Below are 15891 nucleotides of genomic sequence, written 5' to 3'. Positions count from 1 at the left end.
TTTAGATCTATAAAGCATATTTTGAGCAAGATGGATACATATACAGAAGGAGATTTATACGTAAGTTCTCAGCTCTTAGCTAGCTGTTCTTTTAGATATTCTTACATGTTATCTTCATTGCATGTTATGAAAGGTATACTTGAGGCTTTAACTGAACTTGCTGCTAGAAATATGGGCAGAACTCAGTTCGGTTGTGTGTTGTTAACATGTGGGTTATAATGGTCATTACGCAACCTCTGTTCTCCTTCTCAAAATTAGAATGAGAACGTTTCTTTAAAAGTCAGAGCCATGGGGGCTGGAGAGATGGCTTCGAGGGGAAGAGCACTGGCTGCTCTTCCAAAGGTCCAGAGTTCAGTTCCCAGCAACCACATGGTGGCTCACAACTGTCCATAACTGGCGCCCTGTTCTGGCCTGCAGGAGTTACATGCATGTAGAACACTGTATACACAATAAATTAATGTAATACAACAGTTGAACACATAGTGCACGCACATAATCCTAGTAGGTAAAAGACTGGGACCAGAAGATTTAAAGGGGGGGGCATTGAGGGAGAGGGGGAGAGGGAGAGAGAGAGATTTGGGATATCAGTTACACTCCATATGACCTCATGAAACTGGTGGCTTGCAGCTTTCTTCTCAGCAGGGGCTTCTCTACACATCTGGTGTTGCTTTGGCCACTGGGAAACCAGAGTTCTATTTTCTTTATCAACTCTGTAGTTTCCTATTCAGTGTCACTTCTTCAGTTTTTATTTCCAGTTTTAATTTTGGCTTACTATTGAAGATCTCGAAGATCAACTGTTTAACTCACTAAGTGAAGTTGCTGGGTGTTGTTGCACTGTTACTCTTTAATGTCAAGGTCAGGGGCATGATGGTCCCGAGTCTGTGGCTAGCCTGTGTTACATAATAAGATGCTGTTCCAAAAATCAGAAGTAATCAAGTATTGATAATCCCTAGAGTACTTCTCCTCTATTTACCTTAACTGTTCCCAACACTGAAAGCTTATCAGAAAGGATGCTAGGTTAATAAGTTTTTAAGATGTTATATGCTAATAGACCTCATTCTCTAAAGGTAGAGGCAATAATACAAGAATAAAAAACAGTGGTGAGATTCATTGTGTGTTTTGGTTTTTTTTTTTTCTTACTCTTTTGAAACATTTCCATGGTGTCTCAAGAGCAAGGTTTTTAATTTGGGAACTTGCTCTTTTGACCTGGAGACATGTAGGAGCTTTCTGCTGTCTCTCAGTTTGGTGGCAGCAGACTACCTGGAGGGAGAGAATTGTTTCTGTGCAGAGACATTAAAAGGACACAAAGCAATTATAGGGAATGACATCCTGTGTTTACCATTGAGATAAAGATAGAGGCAGCTGGATCGCTATGAGTTCGAGGCCAGCCTGGACTACAGAGTGAGTCCAGGACAGCCAAGGCTACACAGAGAAACCCTGTTTCGAAAAAAAAAAAAAAACAAAAACAAAAAAGATATGGGCGTAACTAAAGTGATGCAGCATCAACCCATTCTCTGTTCTTTATCCAGTAGAGCATGGGACTATAGAAACTGAACTCCAGGTCACAAGCTGGGGTGACTATCTTGGTACTTTTATGACATAAGCATTTTCACTACTGTTAGAGTTTAAAAAGAGGTTACTTTTTTCTCTTTTTTTCTTTGTTTGAAAGGGTCTGGCCTGGTATGTATTACTTAGCTAAGTTTGGCTTTAAATTCACAGCAGTCCCCTTGCCACAGCCCCCTGAGCTCTGGTATTAGAGGCATGAGCTGCTGCACTTGACTATATTGTTCCTTCCTTCCTTCCTTCCTTCCTTCCTTCCTTCCTTCCTTCCTTTCTTTCTTTCTCTCCTTCTTTCTTTCTTTTTTAAGATTTATTTATTATTATGTATACAATGTTCTGCCTACTTGTATACCTGCAGGCCAGAAGAGGGCACCCAATCTCATTATAGATGGCTGTGAGCCACCATGTGGTTGCTGGGAATTGAACTAAGGACCCTGGAAGAGCAGTCAGTGCTCTTAACCTCTGAGCCATTTCTCCAGCCCTGTATTGCTCATTTCAAAGTGGCTGACAGAGGATTTTGAGTGTTCTCAACCCAAGGAACGCATAAATGCTTAAAATGCTATGTATATATGTGTATGGATACATATGTATATAATATATGTGCATTTAGAAATGCCATGTTGCATTCCATAAATATCTACAGTTCTTTTTTAAAATTTTTTTTATTAATTTATTCATATTACATCTCAGTGGTTATCCCATCCCTTGTATCCTCCCATTCTTCCCTCCCTCTCATTTTGTCCTTATTCCCCTCCCCTATGATTGTTCCTGAGGGGGATTTCCTCCCCCTGTATATGCTCATAGGGTATCAAGTCTCTTCTTGGTAGCCTGCTGTCCTTCCTCTGAGTGCCACCAGGTCTCCTCCTCCAGGGGACATGGTTAAATGTGAGGCACCAGAGTACGTGAGAAAGTCATATCCCACTCTCCACTCAAGTGTGGAGACTGTTCTGACCATTGGCTAGATCTGGGTAGGGGTTTAAAGTTTACCGCCCGTATTGTCCTTGGCTGGTGCCTTAATTTGAGCGGGATATCTACAGTTCTTATAAAATAAGACTAAGAAAGTATAATCCAGAAGACAACTAATAGGACATAGGAAATGTCATAGCTGGAGAGACTGGCTAGCCCTTTAAAGGCTTTTCTCCCCTTGTGCTTTCTTTATAGAGGATGGAAAACTTTTTATGTGGGGTGACAATTCTGAAGGGCAGATTGGTTTAAAAAATAAAAATAATGTGTGTGTCCCCCACGAAGTGAACGTCGGGAAGCCGATTTCATGGATTTCTTGTGGATATTACCATTCAGCCTTTGTAACAAGTAAGACGAACATTTTTGATTCATTACATTGTCTCTCATTTTTCAGTTATCACGGCCATTGCAATTGTTTACAGTTCACATGGTTGTTCAACTCCTGAAATAATGTATGCTTTAATTCAAACCATTTCTTCACTTCTATATTGATAGTTTATAATTTCAAATTTTCTCTGACATACCAACTTTTTAGGAAGTGAATATGAGGTCGGTCATAAAAGTTAAACTGCTATTTTAGAAACCCTTTCTCAATCTTGGTTCTCAAACATTCATGCTTTATATGGCATTAAAAACAAGACTCATGAGCCGTTTTCCCATGGGTCCACTTCTGTACGTTGACCTCTTTGACCTGCTCTATTCTTCTTGTCCCAGTCATTTCTTTTATTGTTTCAAATAAGTGAGCCAGAGAGTATTTTCGTGAGAAACAGAATAAAGATTAGACAGAGAAGGATGAGGTCTTCCTCTTTTGGTAAGGCTTTTGTGAGCGTCTGTGCTTTCCTCCTTCCAGAGCCGAGTAGTAGTCTTATTCTGCTTGCAAGTATTGAATTGTTCAAGTCTATGACTGTGTCGACATCTACATTCACAGCTATACTAGCAACAGTGGAAGGATGATCGTGGCTTTCCTTCTAAGTGATGGTTTCTTAATAATCAGATGCTCAGATGAAACAGTTCAGTGGATTCTCTTAGAATAACAGTCAGGTCTGAGGCTCACAACTAGGCAAAGAGTGATTGCTAAGTGCTCAGCCCTGAACAGAACACCTGTCTATACCCCGCTCCCTGACAGCTTAGGGAACATCCTAGAAATCAGGAGGAAAAGGTAAGAGCTGGGGCCTGAAGAGATGGCTCAGAGGTTAAGAGCACTGACTGCCCTTCCAGAGGTCCTGAGTTCAATTCCCAGCAACCACATGGTGGCTCACAGCCATCTATAATGAGATCTGGTGCCCTCTTCTGGCTTGCAGGGGTACATGCAGGCAGAACACTGTATATGTCATAAATAAATAAATCTTATTTTTAAAAAAAGGTAAGAGCTGGAAGATGGGGAGAGTCTTTGAAACATTATCTTCTGGACATGACGTGGCTGCTGCACGCATGATTTCACAGTGCTCTGCTTACCCACACAAGGCCTGCACAAGATTGGGAACCCATCATGGATTTAGGGTGCTTATGAGGCCCCTTTCCTTGGCTGGTGACAGTGAGAGGGGAAGTCAGTTATTTTCATCAGAGTAGCCACTTGTAGGTTGCCAGTGCTCCAGTAAATAATCCTCTACCAGTGCTTATGCAAGAATCCACAATTAGCACTCGGGAGGCAGAGGCAAGTGGATCTTTGTGAGTTCGAGGCCAGCCTGATCTACAAAGTGAGTCCAGGACAGCCAAGGCTACACAGAGAAACCCTGTCTCAAAAAAAGAAAACAGAAACCAGAAAAAAAAATCCACAATTAGCGGATAACCAAACAAAAGAAATGTGTGCAGGGGTGGAGGTGGGCAAATGGGCTTGAGGGGAGCGTTATGAGAGAGGGTCATACAGGCATGCAATTGTGAAAAGAATAAAAATAGTAAACATTTTAGAGTGTTTTTATAAAAAATTAAGTTGATAAGTGCTTATCTTTTAGGAGTTTATAGCTCTAAAATGTATACTGTTTATCCATCTATAAGGCATTTTGAACTAGAAAAATATTTTGTTTACTCTCCCAACAACTTTGTCACAGAGTTGTGCTTCTGTGTTTTCATATGGCAGCTAGACCCAAGGCCATGCTGCATCTGAGTTACAGAACCAGATTCCAAACCCAAATGATCCTGGCACTTTAGAGACCTGAGTGCTTTCTATGAGCACATAGTTTCCCAACATACACACACAAGCAAGAGGAAGATGTAACAGAAACTCCTGATGACTAGGCTTGCTTATATGTCCTAGGTCCTTCTCTCCTCACTGTTATGTTTCTTTGTATGAAATAGCAAGCCCATGATGTGGGCCTTGTTCTTCAGTTCTCAGCAACAGTGATTGCTAGTGGACTCAGCAAGTGAGTTGCAGGGTTACAGACACAGTCTTTGCTTTCAAGAAGCTCACAGTCCTAGTGTGAGGACTAATGCAGAGAAGAGTAGGGGGAGTGTGTACAAGGTGGAAAGAGTTGGTAATGCTATATAGCTGATACAATATTATCTGCCGAGATTCTACTTAGGTATCTCATATGTAATCAAACTTTCTAGAGACCATGTCATTGAAAAGGGCAAACAATTAAGCTTCATTGTAAAACTAAGCTACCTGGTCTTCAAATCCCCCAGAGACTTCTAAGTTGATAATGACAATATGTGATGGAGATTGATTTACATTCAGAAATTTAGACGCACCAAGGTAGGAAAGATGTCTTCTTCAAGGCTGTCAAATACAAATAGCCAAAACACTAAGAATGTCACATTTACATAATTCCTGATTGTGTCATGGTTCTTCTTGCCATAGGTAATCTATTGAATGTATGTGTAATAATATAAATGTATATATATATAAATAAAATAATTTTTAAAAATTAAAAAAAGGGCAAACAATCTGTTCCTGGCAGCAAAGGCCTATAATTCTAGCTACTCGGGAGGCTAAGACAGAACAATTCCAAGTGTAAGGCCTGCCTAGGCAACCTAGTGAAACTCACTCTCCAAATCTGAAATATACAAAGAGCACTGGGGCTTGAGCTTCATGGTCAAGCTCTTGACTAATGTGTTTGAGGCCCTAGAGTTAATTCCCAGTACCACTACCACCACACATGCACATGCATGTATGCCACAAAGGTGTATGGAATATGTAAGAGTCTTTGCTATGTTTTCTGTAAAAACTAACATGATTTTCTTTCTTCCTTCCTTTTTTTTTTTTTTTTTTTTTTTTTTTTTTTTTTTTTGGTTTTTCAAGACAGGGTTTCTCTGTGTATCCTTGGCTGTCCTGGACTCACTTTGTAGACCAGGCTGGCCTCGAACTCACAATGATCCACCTGCCTCTGCCTCCCAAGTGCTGAGATTAAAGGTATGTGCCACCATGCCTGGCTCTAACATGATTTTCTATTTTTTTATAATAATGAATTCTTTATGAGGGGTACTAGTTAAAATGACTGAGAGATAAAAAAAAAATCCAGCCTTGTTATTATCTTACTAACAATCAGATTCACTTAATAACTGGCTGGGTTTTTATGGACTATGAGGACATGTGCAAAGGACCAGTATTCTGTTCATATTTATGTCCCCATTAACCATTCTGCTTTTCCTCCAACAGTGGACGGGGAACTGTACACATTTGGAGAACCTGAGAATGGAAAATTGGGCCTTTCCAATCAGCTACTCATCAATCACAGATCACCACAGCGTGTGTTGGGGATTTCTGAGAAGGTGATTCAAGTAGCCTGTGGTGGAGGACACACTGTGGTCCTCACAGGTACGTGTGGAGTGTGCTGCACTACTCCCTGAATTCAGTAGTGGCTCATGGCATCTTCGTGATCCTTTCTTTGTAGCAGGATAAGAATACTCGGGGCTGGAGGGATGATGGCTCAGTGGTTAAGAGCACTTGCTCTTCTATCATGAGGACCTGAGTTTGGATTCAAGCAGCTCAGTTGGGAAGCTCACAAATGGCTGTGTAATTCCAGCTCCAATACCCTCTTCTGGCCTCAGTGGGCACCTTCACATACAACATATAAATAATAACATAGTCTAAAAAGAAGAACATTTCTCATGAGCTATAGCTTCTAAAGAGATGTTTTCCATTTTTTAATTTATAATTTATTCACCTTACATCCTGATTGTTATTCCTTGCTGGTATCTTCCCGTTCCCACCCTCCCTTCCTCTTCTGCCCGATTCAGCTCCCCTACACCTCTGAAGGGGGTAGGCTCCTCCCCCACCGTCTGACCACAGCCTATCAGGTCTCATCAGGATAGCCTGTATCCCCTTCCTCTGTGTGCCCACCAGCCTCCCCACCAAGGGGCAGTGATCATATCAGGGGCGCACCAGAGTTGATATCAGAGGCAGTCCCCACTCCCCACCCCGACTGTGGCGTGGAGAATGGGAGCTGTGCATTGGCTACAGCTGAACAGGGGGTGTACCAACCAAGGACAATGCATGCAGAGAACCTAGATCTTCTAAAGAGATTTTCAAGTATTTAATTTGGGATCATTACATATCCATGTACTGCTGTGTCTCTGAAGCCTTTCTTACATAACATAGATGTCTGCTGTTCAGGGCATCCTCTTTCCTTCCCCTCAGCTACTGGAAACCACCATTCTTCGTCTCAATAAGTTGGACTCCTGTACACCCCAAACAAAAGCAGGCCTTGCATGTCTTTTTGTTATGATCCCTGCCTTTCATTTATGTACTTAACAGCTATTTCTGACTCAGGGAAGACTTTTTAAAAATTAAGTTATTTGCTTTATATCCTGACTGCAGCTTCCCCTCCCTCGTCTCCTTCTAGTCCCCCCTTCTCCCCTTCTCTCTTTCTCCTCAGAAAAGGGGAGGCCTCCCATGGATATCAACCAGCCTTGGAACATCAAGTTGCAGTAGGACTAGGTGCATCTTTTATTGTGACTAGACAAGGCAGCCCAGTAAGGGGAAAGGGATCCAGATGCAGGCAACAGAGTCAGAGACAGCCCCTGTTCCCACTGTTAGGAGTCCTACATGAAGACCCAGATGAACAACTCTTACATATATGCAGAGGGCCTAGGTTACTCCCATGCATGGTGGTTCAGTCTCTGTTTGCACCTATGGGCCCAGGTTAGTTGATTCTGTAGATTTTCTCATGGCGCCCCTTGACCCCTCTGGCGCCTACAATCCTTCCTCCCCCTCTACCACAGGATTCCAGAAGCTCTGCCTAACGTTTGGCTGTGGGGCTCTGCATCTGTTTCCATCAGCTGCTGGGTGGAGCCTCTCAGAGGACAGTTATGCTAGGCTCCTGTCTGCAAGCATAGCGGAGTGTCATTAGCAGTGTCAAGGGTGAACTCTGTTCCATGGGGTGGGTCTCAAACTCGACCAGTCATTGGTTGCCCATTCACGGAGGACTTTTTTAAGTGGGAAAAATGGAGTCTTTGTGAATCATTCTGCTAGCATAATCTACTTTTTCCCAGCCACGGAATGTTTAATGGCAGCAAACTATTTTCACTATGTATATTTCATATTCCTCGCAAATTAATAATAGTTTTACTAAAATACTTGCATTTGAAGAAGCTGCCATCATGCTATTTCTGACGTTGAAATGTTGTATGTTTATAATATGTGAACTTTAAGTAGTTCTCTGTGATCTTTATGTTCTGTTATAATAATTCATTAAAAAGTAGTAAAGTTTTTGACTGTAGATTCAAGAAGAAATTTAAAATCTTTGAAATAATTTCATTTTGGATTGTGACTTTCTTATTTGGTGTGTTATGCCATGTTTTCTTGGTTTCTAGTCATTATGTTGAAATGTACTCATTATTTTGTAATACAAAAACCAAAGAGTTGTCTCCAAGTTTGTTAAGGATCCGATTTAATTTCCATAAATAGTATAGTAGTAATATATTTAGGTAGTACATTTTCATAATGGATTTTTAACTAAAAAAAACTAATAAGGACTGGCAAGATGGCTCAGTGGTTAGGAGCACTTGTTGTTCTAACAGAGGACCTGGCTTCAGTTCCCAGCATCCAGTAGGTGTCTCATAACTGCTTGTAGCTCCAGTTCCAGGCCCCTGAAGACACCTACATGCATATGGTGCACCTGTGTACACTCCAGCAGACATACACGTAGATATAAAAATGGAAATCAGGAACTCTAGTCACTGTTTAATCCGTGACAACCCCAAATTAGACATCCTCTAGACAATATTTAATAGGCATTTTCTGTCTGAATGTGGCAGGCAAGGCTGAATGGGGAAATACAGGAGAAAATGTTGTGATTGAAGAAAAACAGAGAGCAGGCAATATGTTACATAATCTACTAATTAAGAGATGATGCATAGCCAGGCAGTGGTGGGCACATGCCTTTAATCCCAGTACTTGGGAGGCAGAGGCAGGCAGATCTGTGTGAGTTCAAGGCCAGCCTGGTCTACAAAGCAAGTCCAGGACAGCCAGGGCTACACAGAGAGACCCTGTTTCAAAGAAACAAATAACTAAATAAGCAAACAAAGCAATAAAAATATGATCTGGATCTGATTTTGTCTTTTAAGCATAATCAAAAAAGAAGTTACTATACTCATTAGGTGTGTTACAAGATGTATAATTCAGAGAACTACCTGACACGTATTTATAATTACCATATCATCTCTCAACTGGTATTAAACTATTTCCTTTCACTGTCACAATTAAAAAACATTTTTCCTACAAAGATATTCTCTTATTTTTAAAAGTAGTTTAATAAAATTTTATCAAGCATGATTTGTGAGCTGGAGGTAAAGCACTTTGCCTGGCATGCACAAGGTCATAGGTTCTAACTGTAGAACAGTATGTGAGGACACAAACAGACATGCTCCACGCACACACGCGTGTGCGCACACACACACACATACATACACACACACAAACATGCATACATACAATTTCAGAAAATAATTTGAAAAAGAATTAAAGATTACAGTAGATATGCTGGATGTATTCATAAGCAAAATTTATAATACAGGAGGGGAAAGACTTTCTCTATAGTACATTTTTCAGGTGACACCAAAAGTCCTTCAGTGATTCTGTACATTTGAACTCATTGTCGTCTAGAGATGTACAAACTAGGACATGTGACTGATGACAACTTTACTGTGGAAAGGATTTCACTGGTTAGTATACTGAGAACCATGCTGATGACAGTTCTTTTATGTGAGTCCCATAGAAAGGAACAAAGGAATTTCTCTGTGAGGTCAGCAGCAAACCTTCTCATTGCTAGCTGCAGCCAGAGGGCGAGTTCCTCAGATCACCTGATGGTAAAACCCTAGCTATTAAATCCTATACAGATTCTCTTCAGATAAATTTTTAAACATTCAGTTTTGAAGAATTATTTTTCAGAAAAATATCTAATTAGCTCTTCTGAGAATGAGGGCTGCTGATGAACACATACCTGTTGACACATTGTTTGCATTTTTCTCTCTAATAGGAATGCTTGAAATATAGAGATAAAAACTCCTTAAAGAAACTACACTCATATCAGTATTTTTATGATCAGTTCTTCTGCAAGCGGTTACTATCCATTATACAAGTTTAAATGTCAATTATTTCAAATATGATATACTATCTTGTAACTGTTTTCATGTATGTGTTCATTTCCTCTCAGAGAGATGTGTGTATGCCTTTGGGCTGGGACAATTTGGTCAACTGGGCCTTGGCACTTTTCTTTTCGAAACATCAGAACCCAAAGTCATTGAACGTGTTAAGGACCATAATATAAGTCATATTTCCTGTGGAGAAAACCATACAGCTTTGATGACGGGTATGAGATCATTTTTCTCATTTTTATATCTAGAATTGGATATACTTTATTGTAAAATGATATATGGAATGCATATGTCTAACTTCTTATGGAATTTATGCCTGAGAAAATGGAATTAGGTGTTTGATCTTCTAAATATAAAGTTATAAATTAGTTTAAAAATAAATTAAGGTATAATTTAGATTATAATAAATGGGAGTGCACGGTATAGCCTAGTGGTAGTACACGTTCTTAGCTTTATGCGGCCTTGAGCTCAGTTCCTAGCACCCAAAACAAAAACTATCCACATTTAGAACCAAATTAGACCTTTGATCAAGAATAAGACCATAAAATCTTTTTGAAATTGTATTTGTGCTGGGTGATGGTGGCAAGGCAGGCAGATCTCTGTGAGTTCGAGGCCAGCCTCGTCTACAAAGTGAGTCCAGGACAGCCAAGGCTACACAGAGAAACCCTGTCTTGAAAAAGAAAGAAAGAAAGAAAGAAAGAAATTGTGTTTGTTTGAAGTCTCTTAATGCTTCCAAGACTTTCCTCAAGCCAGAGAGAAAAATCATACAAGAAAAACGTATTTGTCTTTCTACTCAGTATAGGACTGCAGTCATGCTCAGTGACTTTTTTGTGGGCATGCTTTGACTACCAGGGTTTGTTTCAGGACTGACTCCTTCCCTTTGCAAAGTAGGAGAGAGAGGTGGTTGTGGGGGGGTGGAAGAGAGGGGGTGGCTGGAATGACCACCAGGGGGCATTTCAGGACTGACTCTTTCCTTCCTTTTGCAAAATTGTTATAGAAAAAAGGACAAAATCCAGTGAGAAAATACATATATCTCCTTCTTTATTGTCTTCTGTGTTACCAAAGGAGATGTTCCTTTGGCCTGCTTACATCTCAGTCTCCTAAACTAGATGCTGTTGATAATGTGGGGTTCAACACGATTCTCCCTTGAAATGACTTAGCCACTAACTATAAGGAATTTTATGTATTTGAAAACTTAAATGCTTTGTAACAGAAGGGCCTATATTTCCACTATTTCATCTAAAAACAAGGTAAAACATGAAAAAGTCAGAAATATTTCTAGTATATTTAAATAATCCAGACTCTGGTATTTCTGTTTTCCCTCTTTCTATCCAAAACAGCTCCAAAAAGAGCAGAGCTCACGTAACCATATCTGTTTAGAGAAAGTAGGAATTAGAAAACACGGGCAACTACCATAAATAGTTGCCCCTTTCCCACAGAACTCTTCCAGAAGAATGACATGCCCATTATCAAGTACTGATGTACTCCTTTGGATAGTCTGTAACACCACTATGTAGAATGTAAAAAGGGATCATTCCTTCATTGTCCTGTAGAACTGTTGATATGTGTCCCTTACTGCAGTGCCCTAATGACAGCTTCTCTGTCCATAGTGCCATTTTCGTCAACCCTAAGTTACCAGTGACGGTGAATATACTTTTTATGACTCGTGTCTTACTATAGATTGCTTAGTTAAGTTTGCATAGTACTTTTTCTACCTGACAAAGAGTTCTGGTATGAATAACTACATGTTTAGTTGGTTTGCTGTTTTGCTCATGCATTGTCCCCAGGGAACAAGCCTTACAGATGTTGTTCTCTCTCTAGTACAGTGACATATACATAGTGAGACTGCTGAAATTCTTCCTAGCTCCTTATCAACTGCTCATAGTTTTCAAGGGTTACTTTCTCTGGCAAAAGAAAAGCACCTTGGAAAAACACACATTGGACAATCAAAATTTGGATAAGTTTTGAGGTTGGATAAATCAAAATCAAAAGAAGTAATTTGTTTAGGTTTGTAAATTAAAATAGTAACTTACCATCTTACTGAACTATGTTACTTCAAGGCAGTCTTCAGTCAGGTGATAAGAGATTCTCCTACTGCGCGACCACTTTGTCATCTTCATTCGTAAATCCCCAGATATGAGCTAACCATTTCCCAAATTAAAGCCATTCACTTAAAAAGCTTACCACTCTTCAAATATAATAAAAAATGTGTAGTCTAAATTAGTTTACCTGTCCCTAGTGTGGTCCTGCCTTACCACTTTAGACCCCGAATCTCTCACAGTTCTCCTCATTTGGCTTGCTCATTACTTTTCAGCCCCTCCCTAGCCTGACCTGTGGTCTTCATTATACAAGCCTTTCATTGTAGTGCTGCCTCTGTCTGGAGGATGCTTTATTTCCTTCTTCTAGCTAAATTCTATCTTTTACCATTCACCAATCCCTGCCTAGTGGGCAATTCCACTCCTCTGTGCCCCGATTACCCTGTGCTTCTGTGGCACTTAACCCACACCCTTAAATGTAGGGTAGGAAGGAGGGAGGGGCTAACAAAGAAGTGCAAAAGTTACACGTACCTGCTGTGGCAGGGTCAGTTAGAGAGAAATGATAGCATTGCTCATCATTGTGTGCCCGAGCCAGGACCCAGGTAATTGATAGGAGAATTAGTCAGAATGCTTGGCTGACTCCTGGTGTTGCTCAGGCAGCATTCCACAGGCCAAGAGCCACTTAATGAGACAGCTGTATTCTAAGTGACATAGTTCTTCACCAGCGACAAGTGGACAGATGCTGGTGGTGGTACTAAATAGACTACAGGGCATAGGGACACACATATAAGGATACTTTGCCCACCAAGACGAAGTGGTCCATTTTCAGTTCCATTGCCTACTGTTATATGTAGAACCACAAACACTAAGCCCTGCATAGGTCAGTAGACCAGACTGGATTTCATTCAGATTTCTATGACAAGATTATAATTGTAATAGAAGTTCATGTATTTGTCTATAACTAGATGCATACATATGGAACTTACATAACTTCTATTTTGTTTGCATTTTAGATTTAGGCCTTATGTTTACTTTTGGAGATGGCCGACATGGAAAATTAGGACTTGGAATGGAGAATTTTACCAATAAGTTCCTTCCTACTTTGTGCTCAAACTTTTTGAAGTTTACAGTTCAATTGGTAAGGGTTTCACATCTCCCTTAAATAGTTTCCTATTTGTAGATTTGAGACTTTTGGTATTTCATAGACAATACATATTTTATGTTTGTTAGAGAATTTCATTGATACAGCTGTGTTAGACATCATACTGCTCTGAAAAAAAAAATCTCCTTTTCCAATTTTTCTCCTTCAACAATATTTTTCTATAAACATTGACTTTTCTGCTTCATTTTCCCTTCTCTTGAAGACTATGTGCCATGCCTGTAAGCTTTGTGTCTCATGTAGCAAGTGCCAGGAACGGGTCTTGCTCACAAGGCCAAATAGAGGGCAAATGTGAAGTTACTGGGGAAGGTTGTGCACTCTCAAACCCTGCACAGGAAGAACGTGGCTACACATGAAGAGTGTTAAAAGGATTTCTTGGCTGACCACTCAGTTAAGATGTTATCTTTTCAGTGCTACATCACTGTCATTCTTCCTGGCTTATTATCTCTAGTATTTTTGCCGGTTACGAATTGTAGGCATTTAATCTCTGCTTGCTTACTCATATTGCATCCCCAAAGACATCATGTCTCATACTGTGGAATTCTTCTCTTATTCATTTCCTAACTGTCATAGTTTTAGTTGCCAGCTTGACACAATCTAGAATCACCTAGGGAGAGGTCACTAGTATATTGCCTAGATTAAGTTGGCATGTGAGCATGCCTGGGAGAAATTCTCTTAATTAGGTTCATTGACGTCTGAGTGCTGGCAGCATCCTTTCACAGGCTGAGCCCTGGAGTTCATGAGGAGGAGAGCGCAAGCTGAGCACTAACTAACATGAGTGCATGCAGTGCTCTCTGCTGCTAGCTATGGTATGATGTTATTACCTCTCTCAAGCTCCAGCATAGGTTCTTTTTTCCAATGGCTTTTACTAACAAGTTAGGGCCATTTACATTTAGGAATATTATTGAGATAGATTTGCTAATTCCTGTGATTAAAAACACATAATTATATCACTTCTCCTCTATCCTACTATTCCCATGTCTCCTGTCTCCCAGATTCCCATCCTCTCCTTCTTTAGCCATTTTTACACACACACACACACACACACACACACACACACACACACGCATGTATATATTTGTAGGTATATATATGTATATATATGTAAGAACACACACACAAAAAACACACACAAATAAGCCTATAAGTATAACCCACTGAGTTCTTCAGTTTTGCCTGCCTGCCCCTTGGCATTAAATAAGCAATCAGAGGGCTCATTTCTGGAGAAGACTAATTCTCTCTCTCTCTCTGAAATTGTTAGTATAGAGTTTCTGTTAACATTTTTGTGAAAAGCATACACTTCTTAAAACTCATTTGTGGTTTTATTTTTCATTATTTTGTCCAGTGGAGCTGTATTTTCCTCTAATAAGTCTTTAATTTAGAGAGTGTTCTTATAAATGATGGGCTTGGAGACATAATCTTTTTCTATTTATTTTGGGCAAATGTGTGTGTGTGTGTGTGTGTGTGTGTGTGTGTGTGTGTGTGTGTGTGTGTGATTATTACATTCATTACTTTGTCATATCCTCTTCCCTCTCCCTCTTAATGTTTTCTTCTCCACTACCGCATCTCACGTATGCCTCTTGTTGTTGTTCACTAAATTTAGGACTGGTTACATAAACATAATCAGGGACTATTTGTTAGATCATGGCCAACACACTACTGGCTATACTACTAAAGAAAATGTCTCCCTCTCCCTCAGTAACCATTAACTGACAGTAGTTCCTTAGAAGAAGGTGATACCTCATGGATTCCTCCCCCTTCCTTGATGGAATGTTGAAGGGCTAAACCTTGTATAGACTTTGTACAGATATGCATACCTACTGTATATTTATTTTTAGTGGTCAGAGGCATAGTTATTCATAAGTAATTTCTCTTTTAATTATTCTCTGGATATTTGTGACTTTTTAGTGTTTAAAGATCAAAACATAACATTTCTATGTTTTAATAAGATACATACTGTATTTCATTAAATGACAAGGGTATTTTTTCTAGATTATATTAAATTGAAGGTAAGTGGTAGATTAGACTGGTTTTAATTTTCAGTCAGTGTTTAAAGAATATATTTAATTCATATATGTGTATATATCTATACATGTATTCATACATGCATACATATAGATGTCTATACACGTATTTTAGAGAGGGGGAGGAGGAGGACACAGAAAAGCCATAAATTAGGGAGTCTTCAAAGTTTGCCTCCAAGTAAATGTCTTGGTGCTGATCTGATAAGTGTTAGACTATTTGTGTTTGATGTTATCACTGACTAATTTTCCGATGGACTTATGCTTGCAGATTGCTTGTGGTGGATGTCACATGGTAGTCTTCGCCACTCCACGACTTTCTGCAATAGACGACAATGAATATGAAGAAGTGTATGAGCCTCATCTAAGTACATGTCCCTTGTCCTTCAGTGACCTCTCCCCAGGAAGTTCACTGAATAGATCTTTATCAGCCCGCCTGCGGCGAAGAGAGCGGGTACAGTTGTGCTGTATTTTGTTTTTATATATAATAGATAATAAGAGAATAAGATGCATAAGATGCTAGGCAATGGATATGATATTAGGTGAGGAGTTTATTAAATGACTGTGGCTGGAGAAGGAAAGCGGGGAGAGGTTCCCCAGAGAGAGACAGAGACAGAGA

General features: G+C 39.9%; 2 protein-coding genes across 4 annotated transcripts in view; one reads left to right on the top strand and one right to left on the bottom strand.

The window, feature by feature from the left end:
• The window catches only part of OTC (ornithine transcarbamylase), a 120203-nt gene extending 107742 nt beyond the window's left edge, over nt 1-12461 (bottom strand). Inside the window, exon 1 of the mRNA XM_084788997.1 lies at nt 12090-12461. The gene's annotated coding sequence lies outside the window, so the exon portion shown is untranslated. The remainder of the gene's footprint in view (nt 1-12089) is intronic.
• RPGR (retinitis pigmentosa GTPase regulator) overlaps nt 1-15891 on the top strand; it is a 61447-nt gene that overhangs the window by 12106 nt on the left and 33450 nt on the right. For all 3 annotated transcript variants that reach the window (XM_084788994.1, XM_084788992.1, XM_084788993.1), the window contains exons 6-10: nt 2722-2871; nt 6119-6277; nt 10116-10271; nt 13106-13230; nt 15544-15726. In XM_084788994.1, coding sequence (XP_084645120.1) covers nt 2722-2871; nt 6119-6277; nt 10116-10271; nt 13106-13230; nt 15544-15726 — 773 coding nt within the window. The remainder of the gene's footprint in view (nt 1-2721; nt 2872-6118; nt 6278-10115; nt 10272-13105; nt 13231-15543; nt 15727-15891) is intronic.

This window comes from Acomys minous (assembly GCF_964271855.1).
Source record: "Acomys minous genome assembly, chromosome: 7".
Classification (NCBI taxonomy): Eukaryota; Metazoa; Chordata; class Mammalia; order Rodentia; family Muridae; genus Acomys; species Acomys minous.
The sequence above is the reverse complement of the archived record's forward strand: the minus strand, read 5'-3'. Positions and strand labels throughout refer to the sequence as shown.